At 38.6% G+C, this 26537-nt stretch overlaps 2 protein-coding genes across 2 annotated transcripts in view; both read right to left on the reverse strand.

Moving 5' to 3' along the window:
* LOC307126351 (GTPase IMAP family member 9-like) overlaps positions 1-26537 on the reverse strand; it is a 584370-nt gene that overhangs the window by 426677 nt on the left and 131156 nt on the right. The gene's annotated exons all lie outside the window — the stretch shown is intronic.
* Positions 312-24681, reverse strand: LOC307131454 (uncharacterized protein). Its single transcript, XM_079825115.1, has 3 exons — positions 24584-24681; positions 16758-17071; positions 312-2161 (listed from the first exon to the last, which is right to left on the reverse strand). Exons 2-3 carry the CDS (start codon positions 16789-16791, stop codon positions 435-437), a joined length of 1761 nt encoding a protein of 586 aa, XP_079681241.1. The 5' UTR covers positions 16792-17071; positions 24584-24681; the 3' UTR covers positions 312-434.

Genomic DNA, 26537 nt, shown 5'->3' on the forward strand with positions numbered 1-26537 from the left:
TGATCATATCCAATCCCAAGCGATCATATCCAATCATAGCACGATGGAGGCATTGCCTCCTCTCACATGACTTCACACATTAGGGAATCTGCTTTAAGTCAATGGTGAGAGAGGAGGCGCGTCTCCTTCTGTAACTTCACCTGCGGATGTTGCTTTTGGACAGTATTCCTTTATAAGTCTTGGCCAGGACTCCCTGGGAGAAGAGTTATTGTAACTCAATGGGACTTTTCCTGGTTAAATAAAGGTTAAATAAAAAATAAAAAATAAAATAAAATAAAAATAAAATAAATACCAGTGACTTTTTCTCTTTTAATCGTCAATTTTATTAATATTTGCTTTGTATTATTTTTGTAATATTGATTATTTTGTCATCCAGTTTGTTTTGTTTTGAGGAGGCACTGCCTCCCTTGCCTCCTCGGGGGAAACGCCCCGGATCACTCGTGCGGCTTCTCTCCAGTGTGGATCCTCTTGTGTGTTTTCAGATGTCCTGACCGATTGAATCTCTTGCCACAGTGTGAACATTTGTAAGGTTTTTCTCCAGTATGAATCCTCTCATGTGATTTCAGATCTCCTGACTGACTGAATCTCTTGTCACAGTGTGAACACTTGTAAGGTTTTTCTCCAGTGTGGATCCTCTCATGTATTTTCAGAAATGATGACAGACTGAATCTCTTGTCACAGTGTGAACACTTGTAAGGTTTCTCTCCAGTGTGGATCATCTTGTGTCTTTTCAGATGCCCTGACTGACTGAATCTCTTGTCACAGTGTGAACACTTGTAAGGTTTTTCTCCGGTGTGAATCCTCTCATGTGATTTCAGATCTCCTGACACACTGAATCTCTTGTCACAGTGTGAACACTTGTAAGGTTTTTCTCCGGTGTGAATCCTCTCATGTGATTTCAGATCTCCTGACTGACTGAATCTCTTGTCACAGTGTGAACACTTGTAAGGTTTCTCTCCAGTGTGGATCATCTCGTGTCTTTTCAGATGCCCTGACCGACTGAATCTCTTGTCACAGTGTGAACACTTGTAAGGTTTTTCTCCAGTGTGGATTATCTGGTGTTGTTTTAAACGGCTTGCTGTAGTAAAAGTCTTCTCACACTCAAAGCACATGTACTCTCCACCAGTGTGTATTTTCTCATGTATATGTAAATATTGCAGCAGTGAGAAACTCTTTCCACACACAGAACATGAATGTGGCTTCTCCTTCGTATGAACTGTCAGGTGTGTCTTCAGGTTTGATGGACAATGAAACGTTTTTTCACACTGATCACACTTGAATGGCTTCTCTCCCGTGTGGATCCTCATGTGAAGTTTAAGATTTGCTGAATGTGAGAAACTCTTCCCACACTGATCACATGCATACGGCTTCTCTCCAGTGTGGATCCTCATGTGCTGCTGAAGTTTGTTTCTTTGTGTGCAACTCTTTCCACACTGATCACATGTGAACATCTCTCCAGTGTGGATCCTCATGTGCTGCTGAAGTTTGGTTCGTGTGTAACTCTTTCCACACTGATCACAGGAGCACTTTTTTTCTCCTGTGTGAATCGTCATGTGGTATTTAAGGCTTGATGAAACCGTGAAACTCTTCCAACATTGATCGCATGCGTACGGTTTCTCTCCAGTGTGGATCCTCATGTGTCTTTTAAGGATTGATGATTCTATGAAACTTTTCCCACACTGATCACAGGAGTACGGCTTTTCTCCAGTGTGAACTCTCATGTGAATCTGAAGACTTGACTTTCGTTGGAAACTCTTTCCACACTGATCGCATGCGTACGGCTTCTCTCCAGTATGAACTCTCATGTGATGCTCAAGACCACATTTCCTTGAGAAGCTCTTCCCACACTGATCACATGAGTACGGCTTCTCTCCCGTGTGGATTCTCATGTGCGGCACTAGACCACCTTTCTTTGAGAAACTAGTTGCACACTGATCACATTCAAATGGCTTCTCTCCAGTGTGAACTCTCATATGGACTTCAAGACATTGTTTGGTTGAGAAACTCTTTCCACACTTAGTGCAGGTGAAAGATTTCTTGGCTCTTGTTTTCTTTATAAATGTCTTTTTAGTCTTTGAGCGACTCAAAGGTTTTTCTCCAGGTTTGAGATGTTCCTCCACTTCACTCAGTTCTTCACTCTCCTCGCTGTCTCCCATCATGTCTGAAATTAGATAAATAATTCATTTAACTTTTAGTACATCAAAATTCAAATTTTTGTGAAAGGACATACAGTGAAAGACTAAATTATTAGCCCCCTATGAAAGGTTTCCCCACAGATTTTCTATTGGATTCAAGTCTGGACTTTGTGGAGGCCAGTCAAGCTTGCCACTTTGCTTGTTTAGGTAGTTCTTCACCAGAAGTGAGGTTATCATGCTGGAAGACAAAACGTTGACCCAAACCAAGAATATTTGATCGGAATATTTGAAAGATCGGAGCCATCACACCGGAGATGGGTTTATTGAGGATGCTGTGTTGATGAGGCAATTATTAGATGGGAATATTCAAAGATTGGAGTCATCACGCCGGAGATGGGTTTATTGAGGATGCTGTGTTAATGAGGCAATTATTAGATGGGAATATTAGAAAGATTGGAGTCATCATGCCGGAGACGGGTTTATTGAGGATGACGTGTCGATGAGGCAATTATTAGATAGGAATATTCAAAAGATCAGAGATGGCTTTAGTGACCATCTTCAACCCCAAACTTGGCAAAATCGTTCACTAGTATCTTTGTAGTTGTTCTTGGGTCTTTAGAAATCTCTCACTGTCTCTTCCAAGATTTGATACACATGCACATCCTTCTCCTCCTTTGTAAGAATTAACAATTATTTTTCTGAAATCTAAACTAATTTTTTTGTACTGATGACAGTACATATTATTATATTAGCTGTTTTTGAAAGATACTAATCCTCAAATTTACATGTTGGCCATTTCTCTGATGATTTCCCGTAAAACAAGATCTCTCCTAAATGATTTATGTATAACAAGAAAAGTGACAGATAAAACTGAAATGTGTTTGGGAAGCAAGAAAAATGGACATTTAGGTTCTGTTTGGGAGGGGATGCATTTAATTACAGGTCAGGATAGTAGGAAAATAAATAATAGAATTATCTTGAACGGTTTTAGTTCAGATGCAGCTTTATCACAGGATTTTAATCATTTTTATATGAGATTTGACACATATGATTTTAAATTAGAAATTGAGAATTTGAAAAATAAGTGTAGGATAAACAGAGATAATGTTTGTGTCCCCTTTTGATGTAGGAGATGTGATAACAGTTTTTAAACAATGTAAAATCAGGAAGGCATCAGGGCCTGATAATATAGGGGTCGTTTATTTGAGGAATGTGCTGAGCAGTTAGGACCAATATTTTATGACATTTTTGCCTGGTCCCTAAGAATACAAAAAGTACCTGCACGGTAGAAGCAGTCTACTCTGATTCCGTTGCCAAAAAAGCAGAATGCACAGTAATTAGATGATTTTAGACCTGTGGCGCTTACATCCTCAGTGATGAAATGTTTAGAAAAATTGTTTAAGAGAGAAATTATGCACAAGACTGAGAGTTCTCTAGAGCCTCTTCAATTTGCATACAGAAACAAGCGAGGCGTAGAGGATGCTGTGGCAACTCTCTTACATTTAGTATTTCAGCATTTAGAGAAGCCAAAACTTTTGTTAAATTACTTTTTATCGATTTTTCATCTGCCTTCAATACCATTCAGCCACATATTTTAATTGACAAACTCATTGAAGAATTTGGGTTGGATTTTTATTTGGTTGGTTGGATTTTAGATTTCCTTGTGCAGAGAACACAGAGAGTCAAAGTAAATGACTTATTCTGAATGGCTGGTGTCATCGACTGACCAGGGTCAGTCAAGGGTGTGTCCTCTCTCCTTTATTATTTATTTTGTATACTAATGCGTGCAAGAGTAGTTTTGGTAATAGGCACATCTTAAAATTTGCTGACGACTCTGTAATCGTTAGCTTATTGAGTGAGGAGGATTCTACGCATGGTCCGGTGGTTGAGGATTTTACGGTTTGGTGTCAGAATGCTTTTCTAAAACTTAACTTAACGTTCTGAAAACTAAAGAGATGACTATTGATTATAGATTAAAAGGGAAATCAATTAATGATAAGCAAATAAGTATTAATGGAGCGGGGATCCAGACTGTTGAACAGTACAAGTATTTGGGTACTGTATTAGATTGTAAATTGACGTTTTCCGCAAATACTGATGTTCTGTGTAAGAAGGGGCAGCAAAGATTGTATTGCTTATGGAAACTGAGGTAATTTAATGTGGATAAAACATTGATGTGCATGTTTTATAGATCCTATATTGAGTTGTTTTTATCCTTTTCATTGTTGTGCTGGTTCAACTCTCTGAATGTTAAAAATAAAAACCGTATTGAGAGGATGGTAAATCAGCGAAACAAAATAACAAGGAGGAAGCAGATGACTATGGCTCAGTTATACCAGAGACAGGCTTTGGGTAAAGCCGAGAACATTTTGTTAGATGATTCTCATCCCTTGTATTCTGAGTTTCATCTTCTCCCGTCTGGTAGCCGGTATAGAACTCCACTTAGTAAAACGAATCGGTTTAAAAATTCATTTGTCCCGTCAGCTGTAAAGTTTTTAAATTCTAGGTAAATGTATTTATTGGGAATTTTTTTTCTCCTATTTTCGTGTGTGTGTGTGTGACACTGTTTTATGTGTACAGTATGCTTGTTTGCTACAACCAAATTGCCTTTGGGAAATTAATAAAGACTGAACTGAACTGAACAAGAATTAACCTCTGAGTGGAGGACTGATCCGGTTGGGAAAACAGATTATTCCAGTCATTAGACAAATGAAATGTTATGTTGGAAAGTCAATTAGAAATGTTCAACTTGCAAGAGAAGTTTGAATTTCTTGAAATATAGTATAATTCAAACTTGCCTTGCAACAAAGTTTATATTTTAATGGTCCCGTTCTTCGTGATCCCACTGTTCAAACTTTAGTTAGTGTGTAATGTTGCTGTTAGAGCATAAATAATACCTGTAAAATTATAAAGCTCAAAGTTCAATGCCAAGCGAGATATTTTATTTAACAGAAGTTCCCTTTCAAAGCCTACAGCGAACGGCCGGCTTGGACTACATCCCTCTACTTCCTTCTTTAATGACGTCAGTAGAACAGTTTGTTGACTAACCTCCGCCCACAAGAATACGTAAAAAAGGGGGCGTGGTCTTGTTACTGTCCCACGTGGAGAAGAGGAAGTGTTGCGTGGAGAAAAGGTAGTGTTGCGTCGTCAGCGACGCAAGCGTTGCCATGTCGTCGAGACTCTGTTATTTTCATCCCGGAGTCAAATCACCTTTGTTTGGCTTTCCCAGCGACGCTGTTGATATCATTGAGCGCATACATCTCCCGTTAAGAGGCGTGACCTTTCCGTGCAAGTTACGTGCGCTAAGCTGCGGTCAAATCACAACACAGATGAGATGTGACACAGATGAGTAAATTGTGTGAATAATACTGTGTTTTTTTACACACGAAACATGCACACGTTATATTGCACACTGTAAACACAATCAAAGCTTCAAAAAAACACGAAGAACGGGACCTTTAAGATGTGAGTTTAATTTCTTATTTTCTTATCTAGCTTTAATAAGTATTACTGCTTGCACATTTCTAATTGTGAAACCGCTAAAAAGGCGAAGTTCAAGCTGATTGTCGGCTGTGATAAGAGTTGTGGTTTTGTCCCTGCAAATCAAGATGGAAGAAATGTGAGTGTGCACTTGCTGCAAAAGTTATAATATCTCTGGACACATATTTAGGGCCCAAGCCCTGAAAGGGCGCAGAGCCCTATTGTTCTTCCTCTGTTTCTTATTAGGGCCCAAGCCCTGAAAGGGCGCAGAGCCCTATTGTTCTTCCTCAGATTATTCTTTGTTTTTTTTTTTTTTTTTTTTTTTTTTTTTTTTTTCGACTTCTCGGGTACTTTTGGGGCACTTAACATGCTCGAAAACTCTTGAAACTTCGCACAGGCATCGGAATGCGCGGCCATCAGAGCCGGGCTGAAGCTGGTACCCGGGCGTGGCAGGGGGGCTCGACAGCGCCCCCTTAAGTGGGGTCTGAAAACTTGGTCCATATATCAAACACACTTGCACGTACATGTATGAAACTCGGTACACATATAGACCTCATCGGGCCAAACAACTTTCGTGCTCATAGTTATGCGTCAGCCCAACAGGAAGTGAGCTATAATCGGTTGTTCGGAAAACCCATGCTCTGGAATTTAATATACTCCTCCGAGGCCATTGTTTCGATCATCGCCAAACTCGGTCAGCATGAGGAGAACATATCCAGGATGCTAAATTGCGAGCGGATTTTTGATATCTCAAACGGTTTGGCCGTGGCGAAGCAACGAATTTATGGCGAGAAAAGGGAAACAGGAAGTGTGTAATAACTTGTGCAAACATTGACTGATTTGGATGAAACTTCAGCTGTGTGTTCGTTGTAAGAGGCCGATCACATGGATATGACTTTTGTGAGTAAAAGTTATAGCGCCACCAACTGGCAGCAGGAAGTGTGTCACTTTCAAAAATGCTTTGAATCACCATCTTATTTTCACACGATTGACTTCAAACTTCATCAGTATAATGTGAAAACATGACAGATAGAGACATATGAATGAATTCCTGATATTTCAAATAATGCTGCCATGGCAACATGTCAAAGTTTAATAATGTTTTTGACTGTTTGTGTGCCCTCCCCTCTATCACCAAAAGGGGGCAGTGTTGTATTATTTTTTAAACTCCCTTTCTCTCTCTCTCTCTCTCTCTCTGTGCTTGCTTATGTGATTTATGAGGACACAAATGTGTATGATGACATGGCTATTGGTATTACAACGTAGTGGTTAATGTGGACATGAACTATGACACTATATCACTACAGAACTCATTTTCTAAATCACATTTGAGTTACAATTCTTATCATCTGACAGCCGTGATTTCATGTACTCATTCAGACAGAACTCTTTTTTTAAAACAGAGGAGTGTGAGTGTGTTTTCTATACATGTGCTTTACAGAAGGTCATGTGCTGTGTTTGCAAAGATCACTTTTGACACATTTGTCTTTAAATTCATTATTTACTGACATAGTTCAAATTTATTTTTTAAAAAAATTCACATTATTTTCTACAAGTGTCTGTTTATAAGTGTCTTTTTTTCACAGAAAGTTTTTGTTTGAACGTGAATATTTGTATAATTCAGGGTCTGAGTTTTTACGTTCTCCTCGTAGGTGATTTATTCAATCTCCACCAAACTCGGTCAACGTGAAACGGAAGCTTAACGCATTAAAAATATTTAACGCAAATAACACAGCGTCCGTTTTTATATCCATTTTTGCTTAGCGTTACATGATCACGCTCCTATTCATGTACATGCTTCCAAGCGCGACAAGACACAAGAGAGCGCGCTGTATGCCAGTGTCCTGTCTGTGTGTGTGTTAGTGTCCTGTCTGTGTGTGTGTGTGTGTGTCCTGTCTGTGTGTGTGTGTGTATGTGTATGTGTGTGTGTCAGTGTCCTATCTGTGTGGATGCGTCTCATGTCAGCTATTCAAGGGACACTGACACACACACACACACACACACACACACACACACACACACACACACACACACACACACACACACACACACTCGATGCATAGATAGACTCGCGTCAGTTTCCTGCTCACATCGAGTTCTCTTTTGCCTAGGGTTGCCAACTCTCACGCATTTGGCGTGACACTCACGCTTTCAGGCTCTGTCTCACGCTCTCACGCTGCCCAACTTAATCTCACGCCAAATTGCCAAACCTGCTTTTGATATTAAACAATGTCTAAGCTTTTACATTTTTTAAAGTTTTAATGCGAAATTCAAACAATAAATAGCGTTTTGGCGCTAATATGGCATAACAGTTAAAGCCAGAGTGTTGAAAAACCATACGGAGTTGCGACATGCTCTATCATCTCCCGGCGGCGCGCGCAGTCGTGCTTCACAGAAATCTCAATACTTCTAGCGCTGTGTCAATACATTTGAATGGCTTGATACACAACAGCTCCACTTTACAGGGGTTTGCAGCAAGTTTTGGTAAACAGTACAGCATAGTGTGCATTGATTATTACATCAACCATACAGGATCGTTTTATAATGGAGAGTAATGCAACAATGTTAACATTAATGTTAATGTTTTTTATTGTACTTAGCCTTCAGGTATTCCATACTAATTGGTCATACTCATACTAATTGATGGTCAAATGTGACCATACACCTTAACTATTTTTCAATTAAATAAATGTTCTATATTTTAGTTCAATAATATTTATTGAATATTTTGAGGAGATCTTTTGGTACTAAATACTAGTTGTGCAATATTTATTGTCAATAATGACCACTTAAAATATTTTTCTTCTAATATTTGTATTATTTATATTACAATTAGTATAGTAATAAGGTTAAATTAGAGAATTATTTTTCAAAGAGGCAAATTAGAGTCATTTTGTGGAGTCAGCCTGTCATTAATGTTCATCAAAGAACAACGGGAACAGAGAAAATTGTAGCTTTAATGATGATTCATCTATATTTCATTTATTATTTATACAGTTAAGGAAGGTTTGATAACTATTACATTTCTGTATAACAGGGAAGGCCATGGGTAAATATAACATTTATTATTTTCATTTATTATTTATTTATTCCATTTATTATCATTTATTATTACTATACTCTCCTTGAAGTTTACTTCCCGCTACTTTTTCCCTCTTCCTCCCAACCGCGGCTGCAACTGTCTTCTTCTTCTTCGATAGTAGCCTAAGTCAGTGTTTCCCAACCTTTTATCAGTCATTTTATCATACGTTACGCTAGGGGTGTAACGGTACAGATTGCTCACGGTTCGGTTTGTATCACGGTTTAAGGTTCACCGTTTCGGTACGGTTCAGTATTTGCTATGTTCAGGGAAAAAAGGACTACTGTCAAATAAAACAAAAGAAAATAATAAGAACAAATCATTTAAATACAAGCAGCAGCACAAATAAATACTATTGAGCAAAGATACTAATAAAATAAACTATGCTTTTCAGGTTTTTCAGGTACGTCTAACATTAGTTTTCAGGTAGGCCTACAGAAATTGATCAAATGTAAAATAACATTGCATATATGACTGTATAAATTAAAGATTAATCCTATTAAACTTACAAAAGTTATTCAATCAAGAGCAGTGAGTGATGCCCTTGTCTTTTGTTTGACATTAAACAGACAGCAGTAAAGGCTACTGCCCCTTTAAGACCTCGGATATGCGTCGTCTTTATCGACTGTATAAAGCTTACTTAAGCCATATACAGACTATGTCTGCTAGAATACTCATCAATATGTTGACATACTTTTTGCGTGAGTTTGTCCATTCAAGAGCAAGACTTGAAAGAGAACTCAATATTTGCGCGCTGAGAGACGTGTGCGCGCTCTCGGATGAGTGCACGGAAAATTTTCTCACAGTGCGCGCGACTTCTCATTCGCGTCTTCTAGCACTAAACCAGATAGTTGCGTGTTCTGAGTTAACACAATCAGAACGTAAAAATACGGGATATTTTACGGGAAAATACTAAAACGGGAAGACAGCGGGAAAAGAGCTAAAATACGTGAGAAACCCGGAAAAAACGGGAGGGTTGACAGCTATGGTGTGTGTGTGTGTGTGTGTGCGATATGTAGGCTTAGGGGTAGTGTAGGGGGATAGAATGTACAGTTTGTACAGTATACAAACCATTAAGTCTATGGAATGCCATCTGCCTGTCTTTCCCCTTCCCCCTCTCTATCTGTGTGTGTGTGTGTGTGTGGGGGGGGGGGGGGGGTCTCTCTCTCACCCTGTGAGTTTGTGTGTGTGCCTTTCTCTCAGTCCTTCCCCTCCCCCTCACTCTCACTCTATCATTGTGTGTGTGTGTGTGTGTGTGTGTGTGTGTGTGTGTGTGTGTGTGTGACTTTCTCTCTTGATCATAATTTAACCCTTTCATATAGGCTATCACAAATAACTATCACTTGAAATAAAAACGTCATGTGATGTGTTTGCCAAGATCACGTATGATGCACATGTCTTTAAATTAATTATTAACTGATATAATATAAATGTATTAAAACATAAATTTCACATGATTTTATAAAAGTGGCTATTTATAATAAACTTCCATAAAATGTAGACACGCATCTTACTCTTACCTGACACTGATATTAAAATCATCTTTGCAGTTTCTGTGATTTGGCTCCATTTATAAATTTTTTATTAAAAAAATTTTATTGGACCACCCATATTGAAATTAAAGCATGTTTTATGGTGCATAAGATTGGTGCACAAATGGTAGCTAAGGTAGCTCAAAAACACATGAAGAGAAGTGTTAGAATAAAACAACATCAGCATTCGAATGGTATTCTGAACTCATTCCAATTTGACCTTTGACATAATCTGACATGAAATTCATATAAATTTAATTGATCTCATAGATGTGGCTGTTGTGGTTTGTGGTCATAGCAGCACCAACAGCTGCAGTTAATGTGGTGAATTCAGATGACTTTGACATAGTCCTTTTATGTTTTCCCATTTTAAATGCCTATTGCCTGCCGTGCACAGTTAAACTGATGCCACCGGGGTGGCGGTGCCACCGGCTTGGGCCCGTCATCGCTGCTCGCAGCTTTAATTATTATTATTATTATTATTTTATCGACTTCTCGGGCACTTTTGGGGCCCTTACCATGCTCAAAAACTCTTGAAACTTTGCACACACATCGGAATGCGCGGCCATCAGGGCCGGGCTGAAGCTGGTACCCGGGCGTGGCAGGGGGGCTCGACAGCGCCCCCTAAAGTGGTGTCTGAAAACTTGGTCTATATATCAAACACACTTGCACGTACATGTATGAAACTCGGTACACATATAGACCTCATCGGGCCAAACAACTTTCGTGCTCTAAGTTACGTGTCAGCCCAACAGGAAGTGAGCTAATATGGGTTGTTCTGAAAACACATGCTCTGGAATTTAATATACTCCTCCGAGGCCATTGTTTCAATCAGTGCCAAACTCGGTCAGCATGAAGTCAAGACACAGAGGATGCTAAATTGCGAACGGATTTTTGATATCTTATACGGTTTGGCCGTGGCGAAGCAACGAATTTATGGCGAGAAAAGGTAAACAGGAAGTGTGTAATAACTTGTGCAAACATTGACTGATTTGGATGAAACTTCAGCTGTGTGTTCGTTGTAAGAGGCCGATCACATGGATATGACTTTTGTGAGTCAAAGTTATAGCGCCACCAACTGGCAGCAGGAAGTGTGTCACTTTCAAAAATGCTTTGAATCACCATCTTATTTTCACCAGATTGACTTCAAACTTCATCAGTATAATGTGAAAACATGACAGATAGAGACATATGAATGAATTCCTGATATTTCAAATAATGCTGCCATGGCAACATGTCAAAGTTTAATAATGTTTTTGGCTGTTTGTGTGCCCTCCCCTCTATCACCAAAAGGGGGCAGTGTTGTATTATTTTTGAAACTCCCTTTCTCTCTCTCTCTCTCTCTCTCTCTCTCTCTCTCTCTCTCTCTCTCTCTCTCTGTGCTTGCTTATGTGATTTATGAGGACACAAATGTGTATGATGACATGGGTATTGTATTACAACGTAGTGGTTAATGTGGACATGAACTATGACACTATATCACTACAGGACTCATTTTCTAAATGACATTTGAGTTACAATTCTTTTCACCTGACAGCCGTGATTTCATGTACTCATTCAGACAGAACTCTTTTTTTAAAACAGGAGTGTGAGTGTGTTTTCTATACATGTGCTTTACAGAAGGTCATGTGCTGTGTTTGCAAAGATCACTTTTGACACATTTGTCTTTAAATTCATACTGACATAGTTCAAATTTATTTAAAAAAAAAAATCACATTATTTTCTACAAGTGTCTGTTTATAAGTGTCTTTTTTCACAGAAAGTTTTTGTTTAAACGTGAATATTTGTATAATTCAGGGTCTGAGTTTTTACGTTCTCCTCGTAGGTGATTTATTCAATCTCCACCAAACTCGTTCAACGTGAAACGGAAGCTTAACGCATTAAAAATATTTAACGCAAATAACACAGCGTCCGTTTTTATATCCATTTTTGCTTAGCGTTACATGATCACGCTCCTATTCATGTACATGCTTCCAAGCGCGACAAGACACAAGAGCGCGCGCTGTATGCCAGTGTCCTGTCTGTGTGTGTGTGTGTGTGTGTGTGTGTGTGTCAGTGTCCTGTCTGTGTGTGTGTGTGTGTGTGTGTGTGTGTGTGTGTGTGTGTGTGTGTCCTGTGTGTGTGTGTGTGTGTGTGTGTGTGTGTGTGTGTGTGTGTGTGTCAGTGTCCTGTCTGTGTGGATGCGTCTCATGTCAGCTAATCAAGGGACACTGACACACACACACACACACAAACACACACACACTCGACGCATAGATAGACTCGCGTCAGTTTCCTGCTCACATCGAGTTCTCTTTTGCTGTTGAACAAACAATAACACAGAGGATTTTGAGTATTCTCATATTAGAGTCTTAAATTAGTTAAATAACGTCTTAAATGAACTTTAAAGAGTTGTGAGGAAATGAGATGCGCGGGACCGCGCGTGAGATCCGCGGTTGTTCTTAAAGTGACAGGAGCACTGATGATGCCTGTCATTAATGTTCATCAAAGAACAACGGGAACAGAGAAAATTGTAGCTTTAATGATGATTCATCTATATTTCATTTATTATTTATGCAGTTAAGGAAGGTTTGATAACTATTACATTTCTGTATAACAGGGAAGGCCATGGGTAAATATAACATTTATTATTTTGGGTTTATGTAAAGATTTTTTTAAGTTCACTTAAATTAAAAGTTGTTTTTTAAAGACTAATAAATGTTGAAATTGGGAGCTTTCAGTTATACTGTAATGTAACGTCATTAATGTTTCATAGAGAATTTAGTATCAGTGATACTGGCCTTCATTCATAAAAAATGACAATACAACACATATTTACAATATGCTGTCTTTAAATTGTTTCTAAATTAATTTGGAGAGTAACTGAAATTATTACAATATCAAAATATTACAAACTTAAAATATTAAAAACTTGCGATTAATCGTGATTAATTACAGAAAAAAATGTGATTAATTAGTTAATTTTTTACTTTACAGTCATTAGCTCTGACCAACAGGAAGTCAGATATTTTGGTTTGAACGTGAATATTTGTATAATTTCTCTTAGCATGCTTGAAATTGCTTGAAACTCAACACACACATCAGAGATGTCAGTCAGTGGAAATGGGCAAAGCCTCAGAAATGCATGTGTTGGAGGGGTGTTTATTACAACATAATCATGGTTTATGAAGACATTTCATGTGTCCCCGTAAATAAAAATAGCTTTAACAGCATACTAAACAATTTTTTAATAAAAATGTAAAAATGCAGAATGTTTTCTGTGATGGTAGGTTTAGGGGTAGTGTGTGTGTGTGTGTGTGTGTGTGTGTGTGTGTGTGTGTGTGTGTGTGTGTGTGTGTGTGTGTGTGTGTGTGTGTGTGTGTGTGTGTGTGTGTGTGTGTGTGTGTGTGTGTGATATGTAGGCTTAGGGGTAGTGTAGGGGGATAGAATGTACAGTTTTTACAGTATACAAACCATTAAGTCTATGGAATGCCATCTGCCTGTCTTTCCCCTTCCCCCTCTCTATCTGTGTGTGTGTGTGTGGGGGGGGTCTCTCTCTCACCCTGTGAGTTTGTGTGTGTGCCTTTCTCTCAGTCCTTCCCCTCCCCCTCACTCTCACTCTATCATTGTGTGTGTGTGTGTGTGTGTGTGTGTGTGTGTGTGTGTGTGTGTGTGTGTGTGTGTGTGTGTGTGTGTGTGTGTGTGTGTGTGTGTGTGTGTGTGTGTGTGTGTGTGTGTGTGTGTGTGTGTGATATGTAGGCTTAGGGGTAGTGTAGGGGGATAGAATGTACAGTTTTTACAGTATACAAACCATTAAGTCTATGGAATGCCATCTGCCTGTCTTTCCCCTTCCCCCTCTCTATCTGTGTGTGTGTGTGTGTGTGTGTGTGTGTGTGTGTGATATGTAGGCTTAGGGGTAGTGTAGGGGGATAGAATGTACAGTTTTTACAGTATACAAACCATTAAGTCTATGGAATGCCATCTGCCTGTCTTTCCCCTTCCCCCTCTCTATCTGTGTGTGTGTGTGTGTGGGGGGTCTCTCTCTCACCCTGTGAGTTTGTGTGTGTGCCTTTCTCTCAGTCCTTCCCCTCCCCCTCACTCTCACTCTATCATTGTGTGTGTGTGTGTGTGTGCCTTTCTCTTTTGATCATAATTTAACCCTTTCATATAGGCTATCACAAATAACTATCACTTAAAATAAAAACGTCATGTGATGTGTTTGCCAAGATCACGTATGATGCACATGTCTTTAAATTAATTATTTACTGATATAATATAAATGTATTAAAACATAAATTTCACATGATTTTATAAAAGTGGCTATTTATAATAAACTTCCATAAAATGTAGACACGCATCTTACTCTTACCTGACACTGATATTAAAATCATCTTTGCAGTTTCTGTGATTTGGCTCCATTTATACATTTTTTATTAAAAAGAATTTATTGGACCACCCATATTGAAATGAAAGCATGTTTTATGGTGCATAAGATTGGTGCACAAACGGTAGCTAAGGTAGCTCAAAAACACATGAAGAGAAGTGTTAGAATAAAACAACATCAGCATTCGAATGGTATTCTGAACTCATTCCAATTTGACCTTTGACATAATCTGACATGAAATTCATATAAATTTAATTGATCTCATAGATGTGGCTGTTGTGGTTTGTGGTCATAGCAGCACCAACTGCTGCAGTTAATGTGGTGAATTCAGATGACTTTGACATAGTCCTTTTATGTTTTCCCATTTTAAATGCCTATTGCCTGCCGTGCACAGTTAAGCTGATGCCACCGGCGTGGCGGTGCCACCGGCTTGGGCCCGTCATCGCTGCTCGCAGCTTTAATATTATTACTGTAGTCCAAGGCAAATAGTTTGTAATGAGTAGTTATTATATTGTGAGGACAGTCATAGCCTCTTAAAGGGTAACTTCAGTGATTTAGCATTAAGCGTTGTATTTAAAATGGGTCATTTATGCAATAGAAATGTGAAATTATTTTTGAAGTTGGTACCTTCTAGACTGAGAAAACACAGGAAATGTATTTTTGTCTCATGTGGATGAAAGACAACAACTCCCAGAATGCACTTGCTTCGCTGCCCTACGAGGTCACTCCGTACACCGTCGTTTTGATCTTCATAGTAATACAATCATTTCGTTCAGTTAGAGAATAAACACTCCAGTTAAAAACTGAACGTGTCTTTTCACTAAAGTGTGAGTGAGCCAAATGAAAGTCACGGCACAGATGCAGCAGGAGTCAGATCTCATTCATCGAAGAGCTAAGCAGAGCTGAGGTAACGTTAAGCGCCAGTCTGGCACGTTTCTGATCGCATATTGAAGCTAAACTATCACAGGAATTCATTGAAAAGTTGAAACACTCACTTTACTCTGCACAGCTCCATCTAGTGGCTGTAGTCTTTAGCCTCTGGCCAAAAAATCCTCCAATGACGCAAAATGACGATATTTGCATCATCTGAGGATTTGTTCCAGAATTAAATGCATAATTCTCTTGTCTCAGGGGGATATGAGGGGGGAAGTACCATAATTCAAATATACTATGGGTTTTCTACTGATACAAAGCCTAATGCTAAATCACTGAAGTTACCCTTTAAGGCCCCAGGATATGTCCAAGTATAAAAAGATTTGTACAGGGTTTTTCGGGGCAGCTCTTCGGATGAAGACTTACACATTGTTTTGTTATTTTTGTAAAATGTTTGTATTATTCTGAAACTTATTTTTGGAGTAAACCGAAGCCATTCTGTGGCGATTCGAGAACACACATGAGTGATTTTTCCTAGAAATATCTTTATTTTGTTGCAGTTTAGATATTAATATTAGCATCCTGCCCAGTGCACATGACCTCGAGATTGAGCTGGTTTAAGGACACCGCCGAGGACCCTAAAGCAACTGCTACTCATGACACCTTTAACCTTCAGGTGAGAAGCTGTGTATGATTATTATAGGTTATGGGGATGTGTAGGATGTTTCAAGATGTTACAGCGGTATAAAAATTCAACACAAACCTTAAAACCGTTAAAACTACTTCAACCTTTCTGCTAGGCCTTGGTCATGACAAACTTATTATATAGTTAGCATTTGTTATGTTCAATTTATGTTTTATAAAATAACATAAATGCACAGAGTATGATGTCATATCCTGACCGTTGCAGTGTCCAGAGAAACTGCTGAGAGCAAAACATGCTGGACGTCGAGTGGCCACGGCTTTAACTACTGTAGTTTTAAATCAACCATTATGATACTAGCATTGTCTGTGTCCTACATGTTCCACTCAATCCTGTGACTTCTGACACGAGTTTCATCCTTTAAAAAAGAGCATTTCTTAAAACTGTGAAACACGGGAAGTGACATCATCTGGACCCTTTCTACAGCATGGGACCCTTTCTCCATTGAATCAGTTTTGACACAAACTGTACAGTGTTGACCGCGTTCATCAACCCTGTTACCAAAGTTTCTGTGAGAAGAATAATCTCTATAACTATGAGTAACTTCTATAAGAGAAACTTTATCATGAACGAATGAAGAATAAACACCAACCTCTTTGTTCTTCAGGATCTTCAGTGTGTTTCATTCTGCAGGTTCTGGATCACTCGTGTTCTCACTGTCCTCTTTAATAAAGTCTGTCTTTGCAGATTTCAGCTCTTCCTGATGCGCTGATGCTCGTCTTCACTTGTAGCCTGATGGGAATATTCCAGCATTTATTGATCAGATGATGTGGGAGGAGCTTCACTGATGATGTGCTTGATGTGGGAGGAGCTTCCCTGGTGATGTGCTTGGTGTGGGAGGAGCTTCCCTGATGATGTGATTGATGTGGGATGAGCTTCACTGATGATGTGATGATTCAACTACCACTGAATAAGAGACATTTTTATAGATTTACTAAATAGTTTATTCTTTTGCAAAAGAAGAATCAACAGTCACACAGCCATCATCAATGTCTGCAGACTAAACTCTCAGTCCCTTCTTCTACCCTCTCTAAGCTCAATGTCAGTATTCTGCTTCTACTGTAGTTTTCCACACATGGTCAAAGTTTGAAGCTCATACACAAATAACCCCATTTGTCCTTCTTCTGGACATCTGGACCCTCTAACTTGAGGAGTATGAAAACCTCTAGGGTCATAACCCCATATGTCTTACCCCACCTCCACCCCCAATAGGGACATAACAATAATGTAAATTCCTCCAAATAATGGTGGGAAAACTGTTGAAAGCATACAGACAGAAACATGCACATTTAGTAGCCAACAAATACTTTCAGTCCTCCAATGAAATGAGCTTTAAGTGTGAATTTACAGGAGATGTGAAGACATCATCATAATAATTCGGTAGAGAATATCCGAATCCGATGAAATCCAAAACGGCCACTGTGAACATCACGGAGGATCACATGATGTAGTAGCACGCGAAGCACGCTGCGTCTCGCGCTCTTGCACTCTGGCAAATGTTTGTTCATCTTTAAACTCCCTGTTTATAATCTAAGTCTCTCCTAAACTTATCTAAAGTAGTAGATTTACTAAACGCTTGATATGCTAATGAGCTGCTGTGACCATGCCGAGAACTAAAGCGGTGCAGACCAAGCCAAACGCCGAGGCGGTCACCATGGCATCTCTCACCCACCTGCTTGAGTCTCATCGAACCGCCATCTCCGAGGACTTTAAACAAAATCTTTCAGCTCTCGAGACCAAGTTGAATGCTATTATAACTACCGTGACAGAACATGCTGAGAAACTCGAAACTCTCGAGAGTGAAGGTGATGCGTGAGAGTTACGCCTGAAGGCTGCCAATGAAGCTATCATCAAGCTCCAGACAGATCATACTAAACTAGCAACTAAAGTTATCGACCTAGAGTCACGAAGCCGACGCAACAACATCAGGGTAATCGGTGTACCTGAGTCCACGGAGGGGCCCCAACGACAGCTTTCTTCACCAGGATGCTCGAGGAAGTTTTAAGAGGGGTCCTCGACTCGCCTGTGGAGTGTGAACGGGCGCATAGAGCCCTTACATCTAAACCTCCACCTAACCAGCGGCCAAGACCGGTTATCATTTGTCTACTTAGATTACAAGTAAAGGACAAGATCATCCTCCATGCCCGGACCATTAGGGGTAGGCTGAAATTCTGTGACCATCCCATTCTTGTGTTCGAGGATTTTCCTCCAGAGGTTATGGAGCAGCGAAATGAGTTCAAGGCGATTATGTCGGAGTTGTATGAGCGAGAACTCAAGCCGGCCCTGCTGTACCCGGCCAGGCTTTATATCAAGCTGGAGTTGGGACGTAGGAAACTTTTGCCTACGGTAGCTGAAGCTGAAGCCTTCATTACCTTCTTGCCAATGCGGAACACCTAAGATGTATCTTGCCTAAATGCGATGAGGATAGTAGGCCGACATTTAATTTTGTTTTCCATTGACAGCGGTGATCTGTTTGACTATTTCTGCTGATTATGGGAGACAGTTTTTCTATCATGACATAATGTTTCAAATGGCCAACTTTCCTTTTATGGCTGGCTTGAACTTTGCTTCTAGGCCGGAGGGTGGAGAGGTGAGAGACATTTTGCTTATTAATTTCAAGAGGTTACATTTATGCGAGTTGGCGCCAATGACTGCTGCGTGATACAAATTGTTTACACTATGTTACCAGAATATTTTTTTGTGTTGTGTATATGTGCGTGTAACCAAACACACGCACATATACACAACACAAAAAAATATTCTGGTAACATAGTGTAAACAATTTGTATCACGCAGCAGTCATTAGCGCCAACTGTGTGTGTTTGCGGCTACTGCCGTGTCAATGTCTAAATGTAATCCCACGAAATTCCATGATCATCCTGTATTGTTTATATTATGGTTTTTGATGATTTTAATATAGTTGGAGATTCTCAGCACTGCATTGATATTGGTGGCAATATTACTTGTAATGTTTTTGACCCTGATCATTTAAGAACATTAAGTGATATATATAATTGCTCATTGTTACATCTAAATATCAGAAGCTTAAACAAACATCATGCTGATTTAGCTTTCTTACTGTCTAACTCAAGTTGTCCCTTTGATGTTATTGGGTGTAGTGAAACCTGGCTCAATGATTTTTCAAATGCTGATTTATTTAATCTTGATGGGTACAATCTACACAGTAAGAATAGACCAAATAGAACAGGTGGAGGGGTCTGCCTCTATGTTAAGACTAGTTTCCAAGTTAATACCTGTGATTTTTATTTAGAGGATGACCATTCAGTCTTTATTCATTGAGATTAACAATAATGGCAAAACATTTATTGTCAGACTACTCTATCGTCCACCGGATTCTATTTTTGACACATTTTGCTGTAAATTAGAAGATCCATTACATAAATTGAATAAGCAAAAAAAAAAAAAAGGTTGTATACTTCTTGGTGACGTTAATATTGATATTTCCAAAGAAGATGGGGCAAAACATGACTTTATGAACACACTGCATTCTTCCTCTTTTTTCCCCACCATTAATAGATTTACTAGAGTTACACCGACGTCCAAAACTATTATTGATAATATCTTTACTAATATTCAAAATACCAAGCTGGAGACGGGTGTCGTGCTGTCTGACATTACAGACCATTTTCCCATTGCCATATTTTTTGGCTCTGGCAAATCATTCTCTCCTCCACTTCCTAAAATTCTTAACGAGAGAACTTTACAGCAGCTAATTGTTAACCTGCAGGCCAAGTCATGGGACGATGTCTATGACAGTGGGACTCCTGATGCTGCATATGAAAGTCTGATAAAGATCATTCAAGACTCCATCAAGGACACAATCCCTGAGAAGACTGTCAGATGCAGCACTACCCTCCAGAATCCTTGGATTTCATATAAAAATAGATTAACACAGATCATAAGAAAGAGCAAAAGAAGTCTCTTAAAAACTTCACAAGGGGACAGTAGGAGGTCATGGAATGTGTTAAATGAAGTCTTAAATTTGAAACACAAACCTATTGATCTACCTGACCTTGGTGATGCCCAATCAAATCTTGCACAGAGTTTTAATAATCATTTCGCCTCAATAGGTGTGAATCTGTCTAAGAAGATAAGTCAACCCCAGGGTGTCACTTTTAAGCATTTTCTTTCAGCATTTTATCAAAAGCCTTTGATACCATTGACTTTGAGATTTTATTGCATAAATTGCATTACTATGGTATTAGAGGTTTAGCACTTGAATGGTTCAGAAGTTATTTATATGAGAGGGAACAGTATGTTTATGTCGATGATTATAATTCTACTTGTAAGCCTATTAGGGCTGGGACGGTTGTCATGACCACCGCACCACCGGCGGTTGTGTGACGTCACATACCAGGTGAATGAATAAACAAAATAAGTAAAAAGTGCAGTTTTTTGTACACGTGAAACAATAATAACAAAAGTTGTGACAGTAATTTATAGCCTAACATACAAATTTATAACATTGTTTTATGTTAATACACAAATCTCCGCCACATTACCATGTATGGCGTTTTCGCTAGACTGGCGGATTTCAGCATAACTCAGCACGTTGGAGTTTAGCCATGGCGCTTGTTGGAAAACAAAATGTTACATCGCCGATCTGGGAATATTTTGGATTCGTGCCGAATGAAAAAGGTGAACCAAATAATTTGGATGAAGCCATTTGTAGGCTTTGTGATAAAAAAAATAAGTGTTAAATGGGCAAACACTTCGAATCTCCACAGTCATCTCCGGACATGTCATCCAGCCGCGTATACCCAACTTGTGTCTTCTGAACGCAAACGCCCAGCTAGTGTTGCCAAGTCCGCGGTTTTCCCGCAGAATTGGGCTACTTCAACACTATTGCCGCGGGCTGTTTTTCATGTCCGCGGGTTGAAGCGACCCCAATTATATGATATTTAGCCCCGGGAATGCGAATTTTAGTAGGCAACCATGCCAAAAAACACATATTTAACCCCCCAATTGCGATTTTTTTACTGGAGTGCCCCCCTGAAAAGAGATTGGGCTTGTTTTGGGCTAGTTTTGAGTAGGAATTGGGCGGGTTTTGTTGAGAAAACCTGGCAACCCTGATCAGTTATTATGATCAAACGCCGTCACTGTGTTGTGCGTCTCCGTTTGTTTCTTTTGGTCCACAGGGACAGTGAAATACATACACGCGCATCAGGAAGCGCATTGAGTGAGAAACGCTATATATATATAAACTTGTATCATTGCAAAAGAAAGTCATACGGGCTTTGTCTTGGTCAGAGATAAATTCACCCACTCACCCTCTATTCCACCGCTTTCAGTTATTGAGACTAACTGAGCTAAATGAATATCATAATGCCTGCCTCATGTATCAAATTGTTAACAGGCTGAACCTTCGATTATGTAGTCTTGTTCTTATCTCCACCCCCCGGCACACATATCTAACGAGAAATAAGCCTCGTATATCAGGAAAATATCGTTGATGTGCGCTCTAGTATGAGTGTTGCCTGTAGGGGGCCGCAGATCTGGAACGAGATAGAGGATGGCCTTAAGGTGTTGCCCTCTTTCTCCAACTTTAAAAGACAACTGAAAAATCATTTCATATTATCCTATATTTAAAATAGTTTTTCATGGACTACTGGGATGTATGTGTATGATTGTATGTAATGTTATGTATGTTTTGGTGTGCCTTTTGGGTACCTTTACTCTTCATCATCTGGTTACAGTCGGAAACTGTGTATATCTCAGTCTGCATCGTTACTATTCATAAACTATGGGCCCCCTCCTATAAGCTTTTTTTAGCTTCTTTGGGGGACCCATTCACTCAACCCAATTGATTTTATACCCCTGAATGTATTATTGTAATGCTTGAAGTGGTATGGTGAATAAATGAAACTGAAATGAAAGAGGTGAAAACAGGAACTAATGAGATGAAATAAAGAGTCTTTTCAGCAGCTCTGTTAATATTGATGAGCCTCAGACTATCAACACTAATTCAACAAGACATTCAGGATCATCAGCAGATCATCTCACTTTATTCTGACTGTTTGCTCTTACAAACACATTATTCCACTCAGGATATATGACAAAAGACTATTAAACTGCTCTACTGAAAGACAATGCTGTTATTTATGGATAAAACATCAGTAATACAAAAACAAACACCATTGACACTTATCTCTAATCATCAACCTCTACTGCTAAATAACTGTGAATCGAGATATGCTTTGCTTTTATGAGAACATTGATTGTTATAAAGAAAGATGGCAGCATCATTTATTTATTTCCACACAGAGATTGGTAGATCTATTAGTGAAATCTGTTGAATTTATCAATCTGTGTCATTATATGCCAACGGTGAGCGCTCAATAAACAGCACTGTCTGACCCTAGCAATGGATTAACACACATCAATGAGAGGCAACAATGATAAATAAGTGAATAAAAGTGTCCAGTGACACTGACAGGAACTTTAAGTCAAGTCAAGTCAAGTCAAGTCAAGTCAACTTTATTTATATAACGCTTTTAATAACGGTGGCAGTTTACACGGTGGCAGTGCCAGAAACAAACTTTTGTAATACAAAATTGGGTAACTAAGAAGATTTTAAAGCAGCTTTGCCTCCTAGTATTTACCATTCATCTCATTGGAAAACCATCACTCATTAATAATAAATTAGCCATTAACCTATTTGATTTAGATTTAGATATTTGATTTCTAGGCTATACAAACTGCAAACGCCAGACGTTCCCCCATGCCAGGGTCACAAATGAACTTTTCCATTTAGGAGCTCATTGCAGTTGATTTCCAAGAGCATTTTATTTATTTATAAGTGCAATTTTTAATGATTACCTTTTGTCCTTTGTCAAATACTTAAATTTGACCAATTACTTAAATCAATCAGAACACTAGTAGAATGTTTCCAATAAAATGTTATCATTAACAAAAGCCTGCAAAGGTGGAACAAAAGCTGAAATAGCTTACATGTTCATTTACACAGACTGTTTAATGTTACTCAAATGATAAAATTAACTCTTTACAGAGTCATTGTCAGTTATTGATATGCTCTTGATATTGTAGGCTAATAAGGATTTGTCGATTAATAGATATGTAAAAAGTTTTTGTGTTTGGGGGAAACTGCACATCATATTCTGACTACACAGCCAACTATACAGAAAGGAGCAGAGAATGTGAAGCTGTCCATAACTTGGGTGTAGCGCGTGTTTAAGCGCTCTCACAAACACTCTCACAAACACTCCCGTTAACGACACTCTTACATCTGCACTGTTGTTTATGATGTCAGGAGAATTCATGAGTTCAGTCAGAGAGAGCGTGCACTGAACACAACTCTGTTTCAGCGATGACTAATCTGAACGCCTCTGATTGGCCATCCCGCTCAACAGAAACGCGTGTGATTGGTTATAATGCTCCTGCAAAAGGGAATCTGACAGAATGCAGCAGATCGAAGTAATGAAGTACGTTTATGAAGTTTCAAAGTTTGTTTAACCAATATTATCACTTACACATATATTCTATTACAGACATTTTTTGAAACAAATTTCCATGACTTTTCCAAAACTTTCTGGTTTATTTATTTTTCCAAAACGTTTTAGTAAACTTGAAACTAAAGTTCAGGTAAATGTTTAATTGTCCATCTGATTAATAAAATAAATGTATGACTCTGCAAATCAATTCAAATAATTTACAACAACTGCAAACAACTAATGAATTGTGATTTTTTTTATTGTAACATGTTGTTCATTTGATCTAGGGCTGCTCGATTAATCGAAATCGAATCATGATTTGGGTTGTGTGTGATTATGAAAGCGCAAAGGTTTATGTTTTTCCATATGTTTTTCTACAATGTACAGGAGATTTTATCCCCAAAGTGGATGCATGAGAGGCTCATATTTCATCCCTTACGAACCATGGTTTTACTACAAATAAAACCAAAAAAACATGGTTATTGTAGTAAAAACCATGGTAACCGCAAATGAACCATGGTTTTGCTTCTCTAACCACAGTTTAACCATGGTATTTGTGGTAAAACTGTAGTTATATAAATGGTATTCAATTAGCCAAAAAAAAACATGGTTACTACATTTTTACTACAATAAAACCATGGTTAATTTTCGTAAGGGATATTAAAGACAGATTTTAAGAAATGTATATCACATAAAAAGCACATATTTGTATAATAATAATAGATCTATAGACAATCTACAAACAGAGATCTATAAACAATCACAGATCTATAAAGCAGTACTTAACTATTAGTTATATAGCATGTTAAAGAAATAGATACAAACCCGAATGCAAGTTTAGGCGACAAGATAATGTGCAAACCGAATTATTAATGTGAACATTTAGACGCTCCTTAATGTCTCTTAGCTCTAATATAGTAATCACTAATGAAGAGAAGATACTTACACACAATCCACAAAGTCTGTCCCTTCTGACTACTTTAACACTTAATAACTAAACACAAGCACATCTCTGCATCCTCACTCTCTGATCTCTGGTTCTCTGGAGCAGTCCATATCATGAGCAGAGCTGGGGGAGTTTGGAAGAGTCCATTTGTGAGGGTGGCCTTCTTTACATTACTGATGTTTTACCCATAAATAGCAGCATTGTCTCTCAGTAGAGCAGTTTTGATATTGATATTTTCAAATCCAGTTAATATTAGGATTGCAAATGTTGACTGGACTAAAAAACGCAAATCCAGTCCATATTTTATAAAATTATTAAGGTCAACGCAATATTATTTTACCACGGTATAGATTTTGTCTGTGCTGTTGAACACATTGGCTGTTAGAAACATTTGATAATATATAAAAACAACATTTGTGAAATTAGATGTATTTTCAATGTTTTGTTTATGATGGTATCTGCATTATGATGAGAATATGGATCCTTCAACACATCTATATGCACATTACATATTTAATATAAATATAAAGTTTGTTAACCTATGTAGTTAATTGTTGAATTAAATCTGCCTAGTTTTAATGAATAAATACGTACAAGAGCTCATTTGATTTTGCGGAAGGATCTGCATTGATCGTTTGACTTCGCGGAAGGATTGTTACAGGTCGAAGGACTTTGTGCAGTTTGCGGGAGGAGGAGGAGATAGTGATGGGAAGTTCGGATCATTTTACTGACTCGGATCTTTGAATCTCGTTCAGCAAAATGAACAAATCTTTTTTCAAGTCATTTAGTTCATTTCAGCAGAATCAAATTAAATGTTACATGCTGCATTATTCAACACATTTAGTACTTTTGGAATAAAAAATAAACTATAAGCTAATGCAGCCATGGCCAAACTTTGAGAAATCAATTATTAATGAATTGCTTAAATTGCTTCAGTCTAGTATGCAGTCTGTTAGTTCACCTCACCTCCCGATCCAAATCGTGCTTTCCTTTGTCACATTTAAACACGTCTGTTCCCTGGAAAGTTTAGTTCACCTCTCGGGTATGAGCCGTTAGTTCAGTCATCATGTCTGATCTGGGCCGTGACAGCCTCATGTAATACATGCGTCCGGAAACAGAATTGATTCGTTCACCAGTCTCGAGTCTTCGGGTTTGAGTCATTCGTTCATCAAGTCCCAGCCCCATATAGGCAAGGCTATGCAGTCACCGGAAACAGAAAAGATTAGATCATCTCCCGAGTCTTCTCGTTCAAGTCGTTCACGTGACCGCTTTCCTGTTCAGTGTCTTGCAACATATACAATATTACAGTCGTATTATTGACTGCATGTTGTAATATATTTATTATTATAAAATCATCAGAAGATATGTGCAATAAACATGTGTTATGCCTATCCGTTCTGAACAACCCAATGTGTCCAGGCTTCATAGGAAAATCAATTAAACTAGCTAAAAAAACTGAACTAAACAAACATAAAAAACTCACTTGTTTGTAAGGAATTGTGAATTATCCATAAACTGTAAAGGAATTAACTAATTTCTGTATCCAACACGGCTGTCACGTGACAAAAGAACGAGACTCGAGAGATGAGCTGTTTCTGCATTCAGCCTATGGGGACTTGAACAAACGATTTGAATGAGAAGACTCGAGAGATGAACTAATCTTTTCTGTTTCCGGTGACTGCATAGCCTTGCCTATGGGCTGGGACTTGATGAACGAATGACTCGAGACTGGTGAACTAATCAATTCTGTTTCCTGTATAGAACATATGGGATGTTGTGCATGCACAGTCAACACAAAATGAACGAATCGCTCTCTCTGACAACCCGTTGTTCTCGAGTCATGTTAAAGATTCGTTCAAAATGAACGAATAGTTCATGAACGCCACATCACTAGGAGGAGAGCAGGAGCAAATTTTGAGGGTGCAGTTAATGCGTCAGGTAAGTGGTAATGATT

Source organism: Gobio gobio, assembly GCF_949357685.1.
Source record: "Gobio gobio genome assembly, chromosome: 1".
In the NCBI taxonomy this organism is placed as follows: Eukaryota; Metazoa; Chordata; class Actinopteri; order Cypriniformes; family Gobionidae; genus Gobio; species Gobio gobio.

Coding starts and splice junctions, on each gene's coding strand:
- LOC307131454 (XM_079825115.1), bottom strand. CDS start 16,791: ATGAAACACACTGAAGATCCTGAAGAACAAAGAG. Junction 2,162..16,757: donor AGATCCTGAAGAACAAAGAG/GTTGGTGTTTAT, acceptor ATCTAATTTCAG/ACATGATGGGAGACAGCGAG.